Source organism: Carya illinoinensis, chromosome 7 (genome assembly GCF_018687715.1).
Source record: "Carya illinoinensis cultivar Pawnee chromosome 7, C.illinoinensisPawnee_v1, whole genome shotgun sequence".
Classification (NCBI taxonomy): domain Eukaryota; kingdom Viridiplantae; phylum Streptophyta; class Magnoliopsida; order Fagales; family Juglandaceae; genus Carya; species Carya illinoinensis.
In genome coordinates, this window is record NC_056758.1 from 17,483,232 (window position 1) to 17,501,900 (window position 18,669).

At 36.6% G+C, this 18,669-nt stretch overlaps 1 protein-coding gene across 1 annotated transcript in view; it reads left to right on the forward strand.

Annotated features, from left to right (window-relative positions):
* Positions 1 to 16,214, forward strand: part of LOC122316608 (seipin-1) — a 37,073-nt gene extending 20,859 nt beyond the window's left edge. Inside the window, exon 2 of the mRNA XM_043133275.1 lies at positions 15,355 to 16,214. Within this exon, the coding sequence (XP_042989209.1) occupies positions 15,355 to 16,050 (696 nt within the window). The 3' untranslated portion in view covers positions 16,051 to 16,214. The remainder of the gene's footprint in view (positions 1 to 15,354) is intronic.
* The last annotated feature ends 2,455 nt before the right edge of the window (positions 16,215 to 18,669 follow it).

Below are 18,669 nucleotides of genomic sequence, written 5' to 3' on the forward strand. Positions count from 1 at the left end.
GCTACCAAATCAAGTTGGTCATTCCTTCTCTCTCTTACTAAAATCACTCTTTTTCAAATCAAAAGGATTGTTCTCAGGTTCTAGACTTAATAAGAAGCTCTACAAAGTCACCAAAATGTCAATAACTTTATGAACTATCACTTGAAAGTCAATTAGTGAGATAAGTGTGCTTAATCATATTGACCTTGTATTATGGTTACCCTAATCAAGCTTACTAATCTCACTTGGTGAAAGATTTCAAGTTTGAATGCAAAATGTTAAAAATAAGTCTATCAAGTGTCTTCTTTAGCCATCTTGGACACATCACATGCTCAATATGAACATTCAATAAAATATGTTTATCATTATACCATCCTATGAAGCCCTGGGGGCTTGGGATTTGACGGAGATTAAAGCATTGTAACATCTAACACTTGGTTACATACTCTCGTACATGACAGATAATATGTAATGCACATAACATGCTTCTAACAGTATGAAATAATCACAATGGAATATGAGTTTCAAATCATAATTTGTACCATAATAACTGATGTAGGATAATAGTCGAACAAGAAAGAGAAACGGAATAATAGTAGAATAGAGAAGAAAAGAAGCCGGAAAAGTTAAGAGAAGAAGACAAATAGAAAGGGGGTTGGAAGAATGGCGACTGTAACAAGCGCTCAATTATTTAATCTCAAAAAACCTCCCTCAATATTTCATTACAAGCATTTAATTAGTAAAATAACACAAACCCTCAATAAACCCTAAAAAGTCTATGGGTAAAGCCCAAGCCCATTAATACAAACCCAAATAAAATAAATAAAATATAACTAAAATAACCAAATAATAATAATAAGAGATATCCTCATCAACTCTCCCAGTGCTCTCCTAGTGTGGGAGAGTTGATCAGCATGAGACGAAACTTGCTCAACCACTTAGCTTATGGTTGGGTGATTGACTGTAGCCTTATTGTGATTTCTCAACTCGACATAGTCAAGTTTTTCTCCCACCCTAGCAGAGTTGATGAGAACATCTCTTATTATTGTTATTTTGGTTATTTTACTTATGTTTTATTTATTTTATTTGGATTTGTATTAATGGGCTTGGACTTTAGCCCATAGACATTTTAGGGTTTATTGAGAATTTGTGTTATTTTACTATTTAAATGCTTGTAATGAAACATTGAGGGAGTTTGTTTGGAGATTAAACAATTGAGTGCTTGTTACAACCACCATTCTTCCAACCCTCTTTCTCTTTGTCTTCTTCTTCTCTTATCTTTCTTGGCTTCTTTTCTTCTCTGTTCTACTATTATTCCATTTCTCTTTCTTGTTCCACTATTATCCTACATCAATAACTTATATTCCATATTTAGGAATAACCTTAAAGCATAACAAATCTGTTCAACATTCATAAGTAAAACATACAAATTGAAACATAAAATAGTGTATTGGAGTAGCATACTCCTTAACTACAAACTTTAAACCATCATGATATTTCCAAATTACAAACTAAACATAATAAATCAAAAATAACATATAGCATTAAAGACGACATCAACCGAAATTCTCATAAATCAACTTAATCCAGTTATGTGATCTCTTCCTGATTAGGACTCACCTCCACATATCCTACCACATCTTCTACCATTCCGAATCGGAGTGGTAGTGGGAATACCATAGTGAGCTTTCTACAAATCTCAACAAGTTATGCTAAGAATATACAAATAGTTTATAATAACATGTCTAACAATAAAGTAAGACCATAACAACATCATCAAAAATAATTCAAAACCTCATCTTTTAAACTTGCTTGTGGTACCCCAACCACTCCCCTCATAACCTATGTGCACCTCTTGTTATATTCACCACATCATAGGTAACACCCACCAATGATTCCGTCTGAAGAGTACTCAAGCTTGACATAAATATTCTTTACATTAAGTAATATATAGCCCCATCAGTAGAAAGGCACATACATACCTTCACTGCGGGATCTCACTATCCCATTTGAGATTGTTGATTGTTCTTCATCAATTTAGGGGATTTCACTTGGATAATCCTCCATCCTAACTTGGGTTGTGACAAAACATATACAATGCATAACTTCTACTACATGACGTATTCATGCTTTATGTGAGATGAAATTATAAACATGATATGAACATTTAGGATATCAAATAGAAATTTAAAGCATAGATATTTATCAATGAATAACATTTACCAAAAGACATATTAGTACATCCCATGAATAAGAAGCTAACTTACAGACTCCTTTGTTTACAAAAGAAATCTTCAAAGGGATGAATAAATATATACTATGGTTAGAGCTTTATAATAAATCATAAACTATAAAACAAATTCTAAACTTTACATAAATATAACAAAAACTGCATATGAACCTCTTAACTCTCAGAACTTGCACATAAGCTCGTAAACTTTTAATATTTGCATTTTAGCCCCAAAAGTTACCAAACTTCACATACAACATATATTTTCTATTTTAAACCCGTTTATGACCTCAAAACACGATTGATCACACATCAAACATGAGAAATTCACTAAATTCGAAAACTTGACATTAACAATTCACTAAATGCAATTAAAGCCTAATTGCACACTCAAAAGCACTCAACCGAAATTTAATACTTGATTTCATTTCAAAACAGAGTTTGATATTATGTGTACCCACAAATTTCATGTCAAAATGACCAGACTCATGGAAAGAATGACGACTAACCCAACTTGGAAATCAAAAAGCAAATTGTGGCCTAATATGGAGATCCTTGCTTGAATTGTGTATTTGGGTGCTTAAAACATCGATGTATCCTAAGTTATAAACACATTTATGGTAAAGATCAGTTCTGGAAGACATCATGCTCAAAAAAACAAGTTATCCAAGATAATTTTGTGGGAAAAATCTAAACCACAAACTAATGTTCAAACTAAGACTTGTATCTAACAACCTTGAACTTATGACTTCATCTTCTTGTAATATTTTGATTTTCTTGAACTCCTACACAATGTAAGCCATCCTCAAATCTAATCTAAGTCCAAATACAACATTCGAGTCATAAAAATCTCACATTTCAATGATTAAACTTAACAACATTAAACTCCAAAGCATGTATCGAGACTTCAAACCAACAAATATACAAAAAATCTTCAACATATACTTCCTGTAATATGCTTCAAATCACATCTTAAAACACTCATCTAACTTCTAAAAAAATGAAATTGAAGAGATCACTCATCAAACCAAAATTCTTGAAGCTTAAAGAAACCAATTCTCCACTAACTCACACCAACATCTTAGTTTTAGCAAGACTCAGAGAATTTGATCTAGATTAATTTTTGGGTGCAACTGGAGTTAGAATGCATGACAGGAAGACAAATAGAGAAAATTTGATAGGCTTTGGCTTGGTCTGTGCATATTGAAAGTAAGAATGTGAAGGCATGCATCTCGGCAACTCAATTTCCTCTTTCTCAAATTTGCTTTATTGTCAAGTGTGTGAATTGTGATCAAATGAGTGGAAACCAATTGAACTAGATGTAAGGAGCTGCTTGCAACATGTTTTTCAGTGGAGAAGGTGTTAAAAATGAAGTTTCTAAGGTGGCAAGACATGTTGCCACGTGTCATGCTCAGGTTGGGCCACATAATCATAATGATTTTATTGGTTGATAAATTTATAAAAATTTCAACTAGAGCAATGGTGCAAATAATCTTTTCTATTTACGATCCTAACTAACCCAATTAATTTCAAAATGTTTTGGGTTCACTTGAGGATCATAAGTTGACTTTAAAGTTGAATGAAATTCTAACTAGTTTGGTCCATAAAAATCCTATGTTTTCATATTAGACCAATATATCCCAAATTTAAATAATTTCTTTTGATCTAAGTTTTCTCTTGGGGTATCACATCCTTCTCCCCTTAATAAAAGATTTCATTCTTGAAATCTAAGGGTTGCAAAAAAATGGATTGAATTAAGTTTAACTATTATACTCACCATACGAACTAATGTCTGTTGTTACCAGTGGAGTTATCAGGTGACCTTGGTGGGGGTACTCCTAAACCTACTGAAGTAGAATCTTGTGGAAGAAAGTAGGTTCAATTGCTTATGTGGGACTTGGTGATGCTCGTAAATATGTATTACGACTCCGAGGACGATGAGATGTATTATCACAAGATACTACTTCAGCAAGATCAATAGTATCCTCACCAAGATCACTTGATCATAACTCCACTTGTAACAACAGATAGTAGTTTGTATGGTGAGTACAATAGTTACAATTAGTTTAATCCCTTCGTGACATCCAGTTTTTACGTGTATTTTCACTGAATAAGTATTTTAATTTAATTAATATATTAGTTCTTTTATTTTAAATTATTGTATTTTAATTGATTTTATTTTAGTTTGATGTGGTGTTTAATTTATTTTAGTTGTTTTATAGTTTTTAAATTTGTTTTCGTAGGATCAATTTTTGGACTCCGAAGGTGAGGATTGGACCTCATTTTCTTTCTCCATCTTTTCTTTTCTCTTTTTCTTTTTTTCCCTTTTCCCTTTTTTATTTCTTTTTTCTTTCTTTCTTCTTTCTTTCTTTTCTTCTTCTTCTTTTCCTCTCTCCCGCACGCGGCCTGCTCTCTCTCTCTCTCATCACTAACGCCGCCTGGCTCCTCAACCCAGCGCTGCCGCTCGCCGGCGACGTGGCCATCACCGCCCCCACCGGTTGACTCCCCTCCGGCAGGCGCACCACCCCACCAAAAACCAGCCCCTCCAGTGCTACCGTTAACCCCTACAGCCCATCTAAGCCGTACGGCTTTTGGCTATTTCCGGTGCCATCGCTCCACCTCCGGCCACTATCTTTTTACCACTTCATCCCCTACCACTTGCGATCCTAACCCACCCATTTCCGGCCCCGATCCATTGCCAGAGCAACTCCCACAAGCTCGACTCTAATTTACTCTTTTTTCGCTTCTACCGCCATTTCCACCGCCACCCACGGCCAAAACTCACTTCCATTAGCTTCATAAAAATCTCTAGGCCTTTCCCTATCAATTTCAAGTCTTGGTTTGTCCCCGTTTGAAAGTGGGTAATTTACAACCCAAGGCCACAGTGTAAAATACACTGTTACGTTGCTTTTTCTCTGCCGTTTGCAACGTCATGATCCTTCAAAAAATACCTTATACCGCTGTAAGTATTTTCCAAACTCTATTTTAGATTTAAATGTATTTTTACTCTTACAATATTTATTTGACTGGTTGGTTGATTCCGGACTGAGTCCGAGGAGTTCGGGGGTCGGATGGATTGAGGATGGAGTTGCTTGGTTTTGTTGTTTTTGTGTTTGGTTAGATGTTTTGTATCTTGAGATATGCATTGCATGTATGTACATGTGTTGAAACTTGAAAACTGGGCTTTCAAGTGAGAAATCTTTTTAGTATATGTGAACGATTGGATTGACTGGTTTGAATCATAGGCACATGTAGGGATGGTGGTAAACAAGGACCGGGGTAGAATCCCGCATGTGGTTCCCACCTACGGTGCACATAGCGTAGGGATGGTGGTAAGCAAGGACGGTGGTAGAATCCTGCCTATGATTCCAGCCTACGGTGCACGCCTAGGGACGGTGGTGAGCAGGGATGGTAGTAGAGTCCTGCCTATGATTCCAGTCTACAGTGCTCTGATGGTCTGGTTTTTGAGCCATTATCGGGGATAATGGCAAGGTTATGTTTAAAGGATATGTTTTGGGCTAAAATGGGATTTTGGCGTGCATGGAAAAATGTGGTTTTATGGGACATGTGCATTTGGCATTCTTTCATGCATATTGTTTGAGTTTAATATGTTTTTATCTTGTGGCGTTTGGATCTTTACTTACCTGCGGCACCATTTTGGTACCGTAGATTTTGATGCAGAGGTCGAGGAGGAGGAGGAGGCTGTGCCCGAGGAGGCGGCTCCTCCAGAGTATTGATTTGGAGCTTTTGCTTTGTAGTTTGGTTTGAAATATGTTTTGAAAGGGTTTCTATTAAACAAAAAAAAAAATTCTAGTACTTAGTTATGAGACTTTTGTTATCCGTTGTGTGTTTTTATTTGCACACTTGTTGCACGTTCACACACTTGGCACTTGGCGATAGTGTGGTGACCTGTATTGTCATCATCCCAACGTCTCGATTTCCACGTATCCGTATGTGGGATTTGGGGGCATCACAGGTGGTATCAGAGCAGTTTGACTCTGGGTAAAACCACATGTCCCGTAGGTGTAGTACCAGAAAGTTTTTTTTTTTTTTAAGTTGTGATTTGAAATTTATTTTAAGTAAAGTTGCTATTTGATTTGTTTTATTTGATTTAACTTGTTTGTATTTATTTATTTAGTTATGTTATTGCATGCTATTTCTTTTTATTTTCTTGTTATGTGGTTTTGGCTTTGGTTTTAGTTTTATGTTGTTGATTTTATTTGTTTCTTAAAGGGGGTCAAAAGTTGTGCTGTGGCAGGAGGATGGTTAGGCCAAGAAAGTCTACTCAAGAGCCTCGGGACGATACACCAGGAGATGATGCCATAGCCCAAGCGCTAAGGCAAATGACTGAGTTCATGCAGCAGAATTTTAGGCCACAACAAGGTGGGCCTAGTGGAGTGGTGCAAGCTGAATGCACTTATGAGCGCTTTCTAGCTCATAAAACTCCACCCTTCATGGGAGAAGATGACCCACTTTGGGCTGGAAAGTGGGTTAGAGATTTAGAAAGAACGTTTGAAGTATGTGGTTGCACTGGGGTGCAACAAGTACTTTATGCCAGTTATCTGTTGCAAGGCACTGCTTCTAAATGGTGGGATACAAAAAGAGTAATGTTGGAGTTAGAATTGAGGTCTTTTGCTGCTGTGTCCTAGCAGCGCTTTAAGAAAGAATTTAATGATTGATTCTTTCCCTCTTCTGTGAGGCGGCAAAAAGCAAGAGAGTTAACAAGCTTGGTCCAAGGGAGTATGACCATGGAACAGTACGCTCGAAGATTTATAGAGCTTGGGCAATTTGCTCCCCACCTTATCACCACGGAAGAGATGCAGGCCGAGCGTTTTCAGGAAGGTTTGCGACTAGATATACGCAAAATGGTAGTTTGCCACCGGATTACAACTTTTTAGGAATTAGTTGATATGGCCACTCTAGCAGAGCATGAGGTTAGTTTGAATGTGGGCTCCCCTCTAGGTCAGAAGAGGCTGAACATTGATGGTGAAAGAAGTAGTTCTGGATCACCACAAAAGTTTATGCAGAGGACAGGAATCTGATCGTTGGCATCCCCTGGTGTGCGTATGGGAGGCCGAGTTCCAATTTGTGGCAAATGTAATAGAGCTCATAGAGGTGAGTGTCGTCTGGGTAGTAATCAATGTTTTGAATGTGGTCAGACGGGGCATTTTGCTCGTGAGTACCCTAGTCAAGTTCAAGAAAGCCGTGGAGCTCGTCGCAGTGGTAGAACTAACCAGAGGCAATTAGCTCGAGCTTGAATATACGCAGTGACTCTTGGTACCGTTGGAGGCGAGTTACAGAGACTCAAAATGCTGGAGTCATGGCAGGTATGGGTCTAATCTAATATTTCGTGATGAACACCTTTTTTTTTTTTTTTTTTTATTATCATCAAGGCTTGGAGAGAATGGCATGATTTGGGTGATCTTTTAGGGAAGTAGAATAATTGCGTTCTTTGGTTCCGTGGAGTTTATGAAAATAACGTAGTAGGTTATAAGTTCAACAAATTTCAAAGATAGATTTTATGAAGTTTTTACAAAGTTTTAAGGTTTTGTAGATTTTAGGAAATGATTGGTTATTATTTAAGATTTTAGATTTTGAAAGTTTCGGGAGTTGATTGTTTTATTATTAGATATAAGTTCATTGACCTAATGGATTTTGGGGAAAGGAGTTTTGCATAATTTAAGGTAATAGGATCGTAGATTTGAAGGACTGATTTTTTTTTTTTTATTGAGATTGAAGTTTTTAGTTTCGCAGGGTTGGTGTGTTAGTATGATTTATTTTGGAGTTTGATTAGGCTATAACATTAAAATGGGGTTACCCAGTGGGATGATGGTTTGAAACAACTGTTGTGTTTATCTTGAGAATTAATTGCGACTTGAAGTCATACGAATTTTAATTTGTGAGGCTATACTTTTCTTTGGAGATCAAGTATCCAGTTGGGAGAATTAGGAATATTGTCAATTAACTTGAAAAGAGATTGTTAGGTCACCATGTGTAGTGTATGAAAAAAAAAAAAAATCTTGGAAGTTGAAACTTATGCATCAACAGTGGGTAGCATAATCATATGTATAAAGTAATAAAGCATTAGGATCCATGAGTGTTGTTTAATAGTTTTTGATGGATTGAAGATTTAAACAGTATGGCATGTCTTGAGATTTATTTGTGAAGTGCTATTGAAGGAATTAGTTGTACTAAAACTAGGGTTTTTGAGAGTACAAGCAGGTGGGTGAGTTACCAAGAGCATTTTGTTTATGTCTAGGTGAAGTCAATGGTAGTTTATAATGAGTTAGTTATTGCAAGATTAGATGTTATTCAAAATATAGGTAATGAGCTTGAAGTGTGGGATATCAGATAGAGGTTATAGGCACCCTTGTTGGTTGGCCAGGAAGGACTTGGGTCTTTTGGTTATGTTCCTTATCTTTAGAAGAGACAAGTGTATTTTGAGATGATGTTATATGTTTTCAATTTAGGGCTTGGAGGTTGATTAGTACTGATTTCTGTCATCAATTAATGGATGTATTTTTGCAGAATATTGATTTTTGATTAGGGCAACGATGGCCAACTGAGGAATGAGTGAAGATTTGTGGTTTTCGGATGTATATTATTTTCTATGGAAATGTGGTAAAGGTTTTCTTGTGATTAGGTATGGATTGAGCTTGTACTTGATGATGTTAATTTATGAGGATATAACCTTTATGTATTTTGATGAGTTATCAGAGTGCGCGCGAAAGTTTGATTTTTGGAGATACTTAGAAATTCAAATTTTGAGGAATTAGTAGTGATTCGAAGTTTTAATGGGAGATTAATCTTTTGGTCGTGCAAATTTTGTTTATTGATGGTTAACTTTGGAAGTGGCTATTAAGTTACCAAAGTTGGAATAGGATGAAAGTTTGGAAGGTAAAGTAGAGACATCATTGATATTAGCAATTTATGGTATGAAGATAATAACTATTGGAATTTGTTGGGAGTTGTCGATAATATGCATCTCTCAATTATGTTCGGAGTTGTATCCTGTATCTTATTTTGGCTCTGATGTTTGACCTCACAACTTTCGAGGACGAAATTTCTTTTTAAGGGGGGAGGATGTGACATCCCGTTTTTACGTGTATTTTCACTAAAGGAGTATTTTAATTTAATTAATATATTAGTTCTTTTATTTTAAATTATTATATTTGAATTGGTTTTACTTTAGTTTGATGTGGTGTTTAATTTATTTTAGTTGTTTTATAGTTTTTAAATTTGTTTTCGTCGGATCAATTTTTGGAATCCAGAGGTGAGGATTGGACCTCATTTTCTTTCTCCATCTTTTTTTTTTCTCTTTTTCTTTTTTTCCCTTTTTCCTTTTTTCTTTCTTTCTTTTCTTCTTCTTCTTTTCCTCTCTCCCGCGTGCGACCTGCTCTCTCTCTCTCTCTCTCTCATCACTAACGCTGTCCAGCTCCTTAGCCCAGCGCTGCCGCTCACTGGCAACGTGGCCGTCACCGCCCCCACTGCCCTTCAGCCGGCGCACCACCCCACCAAAAACCAGCCCCTCCCGTGCCGCCATTAACCCCCTACAGCCCATCTAAGCTGCACGGCTTTTGGCCATTTCCAGCATCGTTGCTCCACCTCCGGCCACCATATTTTTACCACTTCATCCCCTATCTCTTGTCGTCCTAACCTACCCATTTTCAGCTCCGATCCGTTGCCAGAGCAACTCCAACGAGCTCAACTCCGATTTGCTCTTTTTTCGCTTCCACCGCCACCCATAGCCAAAACTCACTTGCATTAGCTTCATAAATATCTCTAGGCCTTTCTCTATCAATTTCAAGTCTTGGTTTGTCCCCGTTCGAAAGTGGGTAATTTACAACCCACGGCCACAATGTAAAATACACTGTTACGTTACTTTTTCTTCGTCATTTGCAACGTCGTGATCTTTCAAAAAATACCTTATAGCACTATAAGTATTTTCCTAACTCTATTTTAGATTTAAATGTATTTTTGCTCTTACAATATTTATTTGACTGGTTGGTTGATTATGGACTGAGTCTGAGGAGTTCAGGGGTCGGATGGATTGAGGACGGAGTTGCTTGGTTTTGTTGTTTTTGTATTTGGTTGGATGTTTTGTATCTTGAAGTGTGCATTGCATGTATGTACATGTGTTGGAACTTGAAAACTGGGCTTTCAAGCGAAAAATCTTTTTGGTATATGTGAACAATTGGATTGACTGGTTTAAGTCAGAGGCACGTGTAAGGATGGTGGTAAACAGGGACGGTGGTAGAATCCTGCCTGTGGTTCCCGCCTACGATGCACGCGGCATAGGGATGGTGGTAAACAGGGACAGTGGTAGAATCCTCGCCTGTGATTCCTGCCTACTGTGCACGCATAGGAACGGTGGTGAGCAGGGATGGTGGTAAAGTCCTGCCTGCAATTCCAGCCTACAGTACTCTGATGGTCTGGTTTTTGGGCCATTATCGGGGATAATGGCGAGGTTATGTTTAAAGGATATGTTTTGAGCCAAAATGGGATTTTGGCGTGCGTGGAAAAATGTGGTTTTATGGGACATGTGCATTTGGCATTCTTTCATGCATATTGTTTGAGTTTAATATGTTTTTATCTTGTGGTGTTTGGATCTTTACTTACCTGCGGCACCATTTTGGTACCGTAGATTTTGATGCAGGGGTCGAGGAGGAGGAGGAGGCTGAGCCCGAGGAGGCGGCTCCGTCGGAGTATTGATTTGGAATTTTTGCTTTGTAGTTTAGTTTGAAACGATATTTATGGCTTGTAATATTTTATTATGTATGTTTTGAACGGGTTTGTATTAAACAAAGAAAAATTCGAGTACTTAGTTATGAGACTTTTGTTATCCGCTGCGTGTTTTTATTTACACACTTGTTGCATGTTCACGCACTTGGCACTTGGCGATAGGGTGGTGACCCATGTTGTCATCATCCCAACGTCTCGATTTCCACGTGTCCGTACGTGGGATTTGGGGGCGTCACACCCTTTGTGTGCATACCTTTAGATTTTGGGTAAATCGTCTATTAAGAGGGAGGATGTGATACCATAAAAGAAAACTCAGATAAAAATAATTTCTTTTATTTTTGATATATTGATCTAATATGACAACATAGGATTATCATGGATTAAATGAGTTAGAATTCCATTTCAGCATCAATGTCAATTTATGATCCTCAAGTGAACCTAAAACATCTTGGATTTATTTGATCTACTTAGGATTATAATTAAACAAATTGATTTGCACCATTGCTCTTGTTGGAATTTTTAGAAATTTGTAGAGCAATAAAAACTCCTTGGGATGATGTGGCACGAAGTGGCCCTATCTAGTAATGACACAAGGCAACATGTCTTGCCACCTCAACAACTTAGTTTCTAATACCATCTCCACTTTTATATCAAACTTGTGACAGCTCTTTCACATGGTTTGTTCTGTTTCCACTCATTTGATCACAATTTTCACACACTTGGCAATTTGAGAGAAAGAGTGAATTTGCCTTGTTGCATGTCTTCACATTCTCTCTTTCCTTCTTCGAAACCGAGCCAAAGCCTCTCACATTCTCTCACGTCACCCAAAAATCTAGTTCAAATTCTTTAAGCCTTAGTAAAATCAAGAGGTTAGTGTGAGTTAGTGGAGAATCAGTTTCTTTAATCTTCAAGACCTTCAGTTTGGTGAGTAAGCTCTTCCATTTCTTCTTGTTACAAGTTATATAGGTGCATTAAGATGCAATTTGAAGCATATAACTGGAAGTATATGTTGAATTTGTGGTATCTTTGTTGGTTTTGAAGTCTTGGTGCATACTTTGGAGTTTAATGTTAGCTTACTTTGGAGTTTAATATTAGCTTACTTTGAATGACTTGAATACGTTGTATTTGGACTTACATTAGACTTGATGATGACTTGCATTATTTAGATGTTCAAGATATTGATATATTACAAGAAGATGAAGCTATAAATTAAAGATTGTTAGATACATGCTCAGTTTGAACATTAGTTTATGATTCTAGGTTTCCCTCAAAGTTATCTCAGATAACTTGTTTATTTGAGCATGATATCTTCAAGAACATATATATCTTTAGAATAAATTTGTTTAGAACTTAGGATACAATGATATTTTAAGCACACAAATACACAATAAAAGCAAGGAACTTCATATTAGGCCATGACTTGCTGTTTGATGTTTGTGGTTGTATAGTTATTTGATCAAAGGATAAGTTTGGTTTAATGCTTTCAAACATGAGATTAGGCTTAAGTTTGTATTAAGTGAAATGTTTAGGTTGATGAACTTCAAATTTGGTGCTTTATTGTGTTTGTTGTATGATAAATCATATTCTAAGTCCAGAAATAGATTTAGAACAGAAAATACATGTGGTATATGAAGTTTCGTAGGGGCTAAATTGCAAATATTGAAAGCTTAGGAACTTATGTGCAATTTTTGAGAATTATGGGGTTAGATGCAATTTTTGCAATATTTATGAAAATTTCATAATCTTATATTATATTTTATGATTCATTAGAAAGTCTCTAACCATAGTATATATTTATTTCAGCCCTTTGAAGATTTGTTTTTGTTAACAAAGATTTTGTAAGTTAGCTTCTAACTTACTCATGGGCTGTTCTAATATGTCTTATGATAAATGCTATTTATTGCTAAATTTCTATGCTTTGAACTTTTATTAGATATCTTAAATGTTTATATCATGTTATAATGTCATCTCACATGAGGCATGAATACATGTCATGTAGTACAAGTCATCCATTGTTTACTCTTCACACTGTTCCTCCTCAGGGTTCTGCTCTTCACACTCTGCTACATCTTTTACGGTTCCGGGAGACTGTAGTGGGACTACTATGGTAAGATTTGATTTCAGTAAGTTATCCGTAAAACGAATTCTCATGTAAAACTTCATGAGAGGTATTAACATGCATATGAGTGCATGGACATGAAACTTGCATTTCATTAAAAAATAAAAATAAAAAATCCATCTAGATTCCTAAACCTCTCTTCTCATTATCATCCATTTTTAAGCTTTGCTTACGATACACAGTAGCTCCCCATAAAATCCATGTGCACGTCTTAGTTCTCTTCATCACATTGTGGGTGGCGCCCATCAATTTGACTTCGTATCAAGAATACTCAAGGCTTCACATAAATATCCGTCGAGTGCTCTCTAGCCCCAACCAACAAGAAGGCACATACCTTGCCTCCAAGACCGTTACTATCTCGTTCGAGGTGGTTGATTTTTTTTCCTATCAACTCAAGGGATTCCACTCTATCTTTAAACACTCCAGAGTAGACTGAGGAATTCCTCTAAAATAATCTCCCATTCCAGCTTTTGGGATCATGATGCGTTTTAAAAAATGTTTCCTTTGTAAAACAAATGCACTGTTTCATGTAGCAACGCTTCATGATAATGATGACAAATATTCATAGGTTTCTAAATATAATATTTCATGACTAAATAATTAGATAAACTTTCATGTGACAGCATTTAATATTCAAATCATAAATCACATAATCAGTGAGTATAGTTGAAGAGTTGGAACTAAACTTAAAAGCTTTCCTTTATATAATGCAAGTATGTCCATGCACTCATATACATGGTAATACCTATCATGACATATTCTCATGAGCATTAGTTATAAGGATAACTTATTGAGATTTTGCGAAATCTCACTATCATACTCCTATTGCGGTCCTGCTTCTCTAAAGAATAGAAGATGTTGCAGTGTGTGAAGAGCAAAGTCTTGAGTAATATAAAATATTGTATGAAGTGGATTAGGACTCAAGCAAGTATTGGAGAACTTTTGAAGATCCTTTTTTTCTTTTTTTTTTTGAAAAAGAAAAAGGCTGTATTTGCTAGTAGCTCCCATAATTTAAGAACAATTTCAATATGATGGTGTGACTTCGAGTTGAGGCTATTTTGAGGATAATGTGTTATATTGTTTTTATTAAAGCTGTTGGTCTGTACGAAACAACTATGGAATGCTTTTATGAAACGTATGTTGGGATATATATTTATTCTAGCACAATCATTTAATAGTACTTTCCGCTCCGAATTATTCACACTGCTAGAAGAATTCTACATGCATTAATATTATATGTCATGAGCAATGAGGATGTGTGACCTAGTGTTATATATCCCGACGTCTCGATCTCCATCAAAGGCTTTTTGTATCCAAACTTCCCATTAACCTTTTTTTTCATTTAATTGATTCCACTTATTAATCACTTTGAATTTAGGGTTGATGATCCAAATTCGACCTCAACAACCCTGAGACACACTAGTAATCGCAGCATGCACACCGACAGCTTTGGAAGTAGCTAGTGTTAGAAACCAGCCTTGGCCAGCAACTGCAGAGATCTTTACCCAGCAGCGGGCTTTCCAGCTTGTATTTGGTTATGGTTTAGTCTAATACAACATTTGATTCAACTTTATCTGAATTTTGAAGTATGTAAATAGGCTTATGTCTTATCATTCACCAATCATACGAGAAAAATTAGAGCAATGGCTGGCTACACTCATCCAATTGAAAATTTTTTAAGAACATGGAAGGAATGTGTCATATCTTGTTTAGGCTCATTCAATAGCTTATGATTGTTGGTGTGGAAGTTGCAAGTCAAAATTCCTCAAACCGAACATCAAGGAAATTGAAGCAGAAGTGATAAGAGATAAAAGACAATAGGTATGAAGGGATATCATCACGAGGTCAAAGTGAATTACTAAAATCATCCATGTTTGAAATTATGAAATAGTCTCTCGCTAGACATTAAGAATTAGGTTCTTCAAGGCAATGGCAATTGAAGAAGAAAAAATGTTGAGTGAAATGTTTTTTAAGATTGCAGAAGTAATTGACAGGGCCAACTTTGTTTGCTGAATTTTCTGAATCTACACTACAAGCATTATTTTCTGCTAGCACTCCAACCTCAAGCTGGCCATTTGTCTTTGTTGCTTTTGGTTTTCTTGAGTGGCTGATAGTTCTTAAATCTTTTGTTTTCGTTGGAAAATCTCTGATCCGTAATATACAAGTATTTTCGTTAGAGGGCTTGATAGGAAAATAGTTTTGTATGCAATAGAAAGTTTGCAGCATATGAACATAAATTTCTATGTAAATATGTATTGTTTACCCCATATTTTATCTTTTTCAGTTGTCTGCAGAGCTGTTATCAATAGATGGAGCCGTGATAGCGAAGTCCAGCCAACCCTGCATGCTGCGGTTTCGAAGTTTCCCAATTCGACTCACTCGGACAGTTCTTCTTTTCATTCCTCTTTTACTTGGAATCTCCAGCGAGACCCAGAAGATGACCATAGATATATTAAAACACAAGGAAGGAATACAAAGAACCAAGGCAGTACGAGTAACTTTGGTTCCGAGGGCAGGAACTTCATCTGTACCACAGCTGTATGAAGCTGAAATTCTCATCCAGTCTCAGCCGCCATGGACGAAGAAATTGGTTCGAAACTGGAAATGGACATTCTACGTGTGGACGTCTTTGCATGTATACATTATGTTGCTTATGGTTCTTCTATTCTGTTGTAAAAAACTCTTCTTCCCCATGGCAGCAGCGGCGGCTTTAAGTGATGGTAAAGATCAGGAGGAACTTAAAATGGAAGAACCTGCAGAAATAAGTATCCGTGATAGAGATGATAGAGAGATCTCAGAGTTTTTGAGAAAATGGAAACAGAGGAGGAGCAAGAGAAAGGCAGTCTATTTGCATGAGGCCATGCCAGAAAGTAAATTTGACTCATCAAAGACGACCATTACTGTTAGAAGAGAAGGCAGTAGCAGTACAGCTGTCGAAGATGTTGGGGACTCTGAATCAGTGTGTTTAGGAGGTCATTAAGTGGGTTTGGGTTAGTAGTACATCCCATGCATACCAACCGATGACATCTAGCTTTAATCGGTGGAGAGCATTACCTAAAAGTGAAGTCATGTGTTTTTTTAACTTGAATAATTAAGTACTGAGTTAGATTTTCTTTCTAATCAATCAAAGTGTTTTCGAGTGCATTTCATAGCTTGTTTTTATACTGCCTTTAAAATGAAAATGATTGCTAGATAAATGAACACATGCTCAAAATCTGTCATCTCTCCACAATTCATATATATTTTCATGAATTAATGTAAGCTTAAGTTTTTGCTTATGTAATACAAACCTAATTATTTGCATATTTAGTTCTATGGTTTGATATGGTGTGTTGATATATATATTGGAAGATATGCATAATAAGATCAATGTTTTCAGTCAAAAATGTTTAATGTCAGTTAATGTAAAAATATGTTATGACAAAGTTCGGTCCAATTGAGTTGTAAATGTATTGGCTAAGATCTGAGTCGAAATAGAACAAAAATTGCAACAACTGCAAGTTTGCTCGAGTTGATTAGATGACCTTTCCCAAGTAAACTATTCGTAATTTTTTTTTTTTTTTTTTTTTTGAAAGGGAGCTACTGTCATTTCATATATCAACTAATACAGGGTTTGTCAACTGCAATGTGAGGTAAGACCACATACAGGCCTTCGTCCATCCAAATAGATTTAAAAACAGTGGAAAAAGCTAGTTTAGCTAGTTCAAGTGCTACTCTGTTACCATCCCTTCTTACAAAAGAGAGATTCCAGCATGGATGTGATAACATGGCTTGCTTGAGGTCTTCAATAAGTTGGCCAGACCATGAAGTATTTGGAGAAGCATCTGTAACTGCATCTATAACTAGCTTGATGTCTCCCTCAAACTCAACACAGTCTAAACCCAGTTCCACACACAGGGAAAATGCTTGTAAGAGAGCATAACCTTTAGCTAGGAAAATTGAAGTGACAAACTCTTTTTGGGCAACCAACATCACTTGGGGGTCACCTATTGAATCTTGAATAACAATGCCTATCCCCATTTTCTATTCTGTTTTGAGAAAAATTGTATCAAAATTCACCTTGAGCCAAGAAGGAGCGGGGGTTGTCAATGAACCACTTTAGTTGGAAGCTACTCTGTCTCGGGCCTTACCACAGAATCTAAGCCAGAGAGAAATTTTCTATGCCTGAGATTGCGGCTTTGATAATCACTTTTGGACCCCTGAAATTATTTCTGAAGATCAGATCATTCCTCCTGAGCCAAAGTCTGTAGCAGATTACAGCGAGCAGGTCTAAACTTCCTGCATCAAGTCTGCAGCTGAAATCAGACCAAAGATCAGTAAAATGGGAATAAATGTTGCCCCATTTAGAAACAGGGGTACCCTTCTCCCCCTAAAATCTCTTGTTGCCAGGCAATCCCACAAGCCATGTAAAACAGAATCACTCTCCTTGTTGCAAACTGGACAAAAGGAGTTTTTTGAAATCTTTTTTGAATAGGTTTTCCTTGGTAGGTAGCAGATTAGAGACTGCTTTCCACAAAAATTGTCTGACATTTCCCATCACTCTAAAGTTCCATATTTTCTTCCAATGATACTCAAAATGGTTGGTACCCGAGGACTCTCCAAATTTTTGATGTTTTGTGTCCAAGTCAGCAAAATATGCACTTTTTATTGAATAAGAGCCTTTATTTGAGAGGCCCCAGATCATTGTATATGCTGCATCTCTTAAACTAATAGGTAAACTGCAGATGAGGCCTACTTCTTCACGGTTGAAAATTGTTTCAATCAACTCTTTTTTCCAGGTGTGGCTAGTGTTATCAATTAGGCTAGATACTATAGACTCAAGTGGGAGGCTATTAGGGACAGTTTGTACCTGGAAGGTGTTGGCTTTTGGGATCCATTTATCCTTCCATATTCGAATAGTTCTTCCATTTCCAACTTGCCATACTAGCCCTTTTTAACTAGATCCATAATTGAACATAAACCCTAATAGATGTATGAGGAACCAAGTCTAAGTTGGGCATCAATAAGCTCAGTGTCATTGAAATACTTAGCTTGATAAATCTGCACCACAAATGAGGAGGGATGCTTGAGAATTCTCAGTACTTCTTTAGTGAGCAGAACTTGATTTAATTAACCCCCCAGGTAGTTTAAAGATGCTCATGGTATATCCTGGAATTGCTTGCAAGACACTTTGGATGAGGATCTCTTTTCCTGCAGCTGAAAGAAAATTAGTCTTCCAACTATGTATCCTCTTCCATATCTTCTCCTTTAAGCTTTGAAAAGTGTTCTATTTTGACCTACCTACAAAGGTAGGAAGTCCCAAATATTTGTTATAATCATCACAAGAGACTCCTTTAGCAATTTGGAGGATAGGCTTTAGCATCAACTCTAGTATTAAGCTAAACAGAATGGATGTTTTCTACTTATTGAGGGTTTTACCAAATACCCTTTCATATGCATTCAACACATGCAAGACTCTCTCCCATTCCACAATTTTTGCCCTACACAGGATAGCACAATCATCAGCAAATAAGAGGTGATTTATCCTTACACCTCCCCCATGAACTACTACTCCTTGAATACCTCTATTCAATTCAAAAGCTTGTAAGAGTGAAGAAAG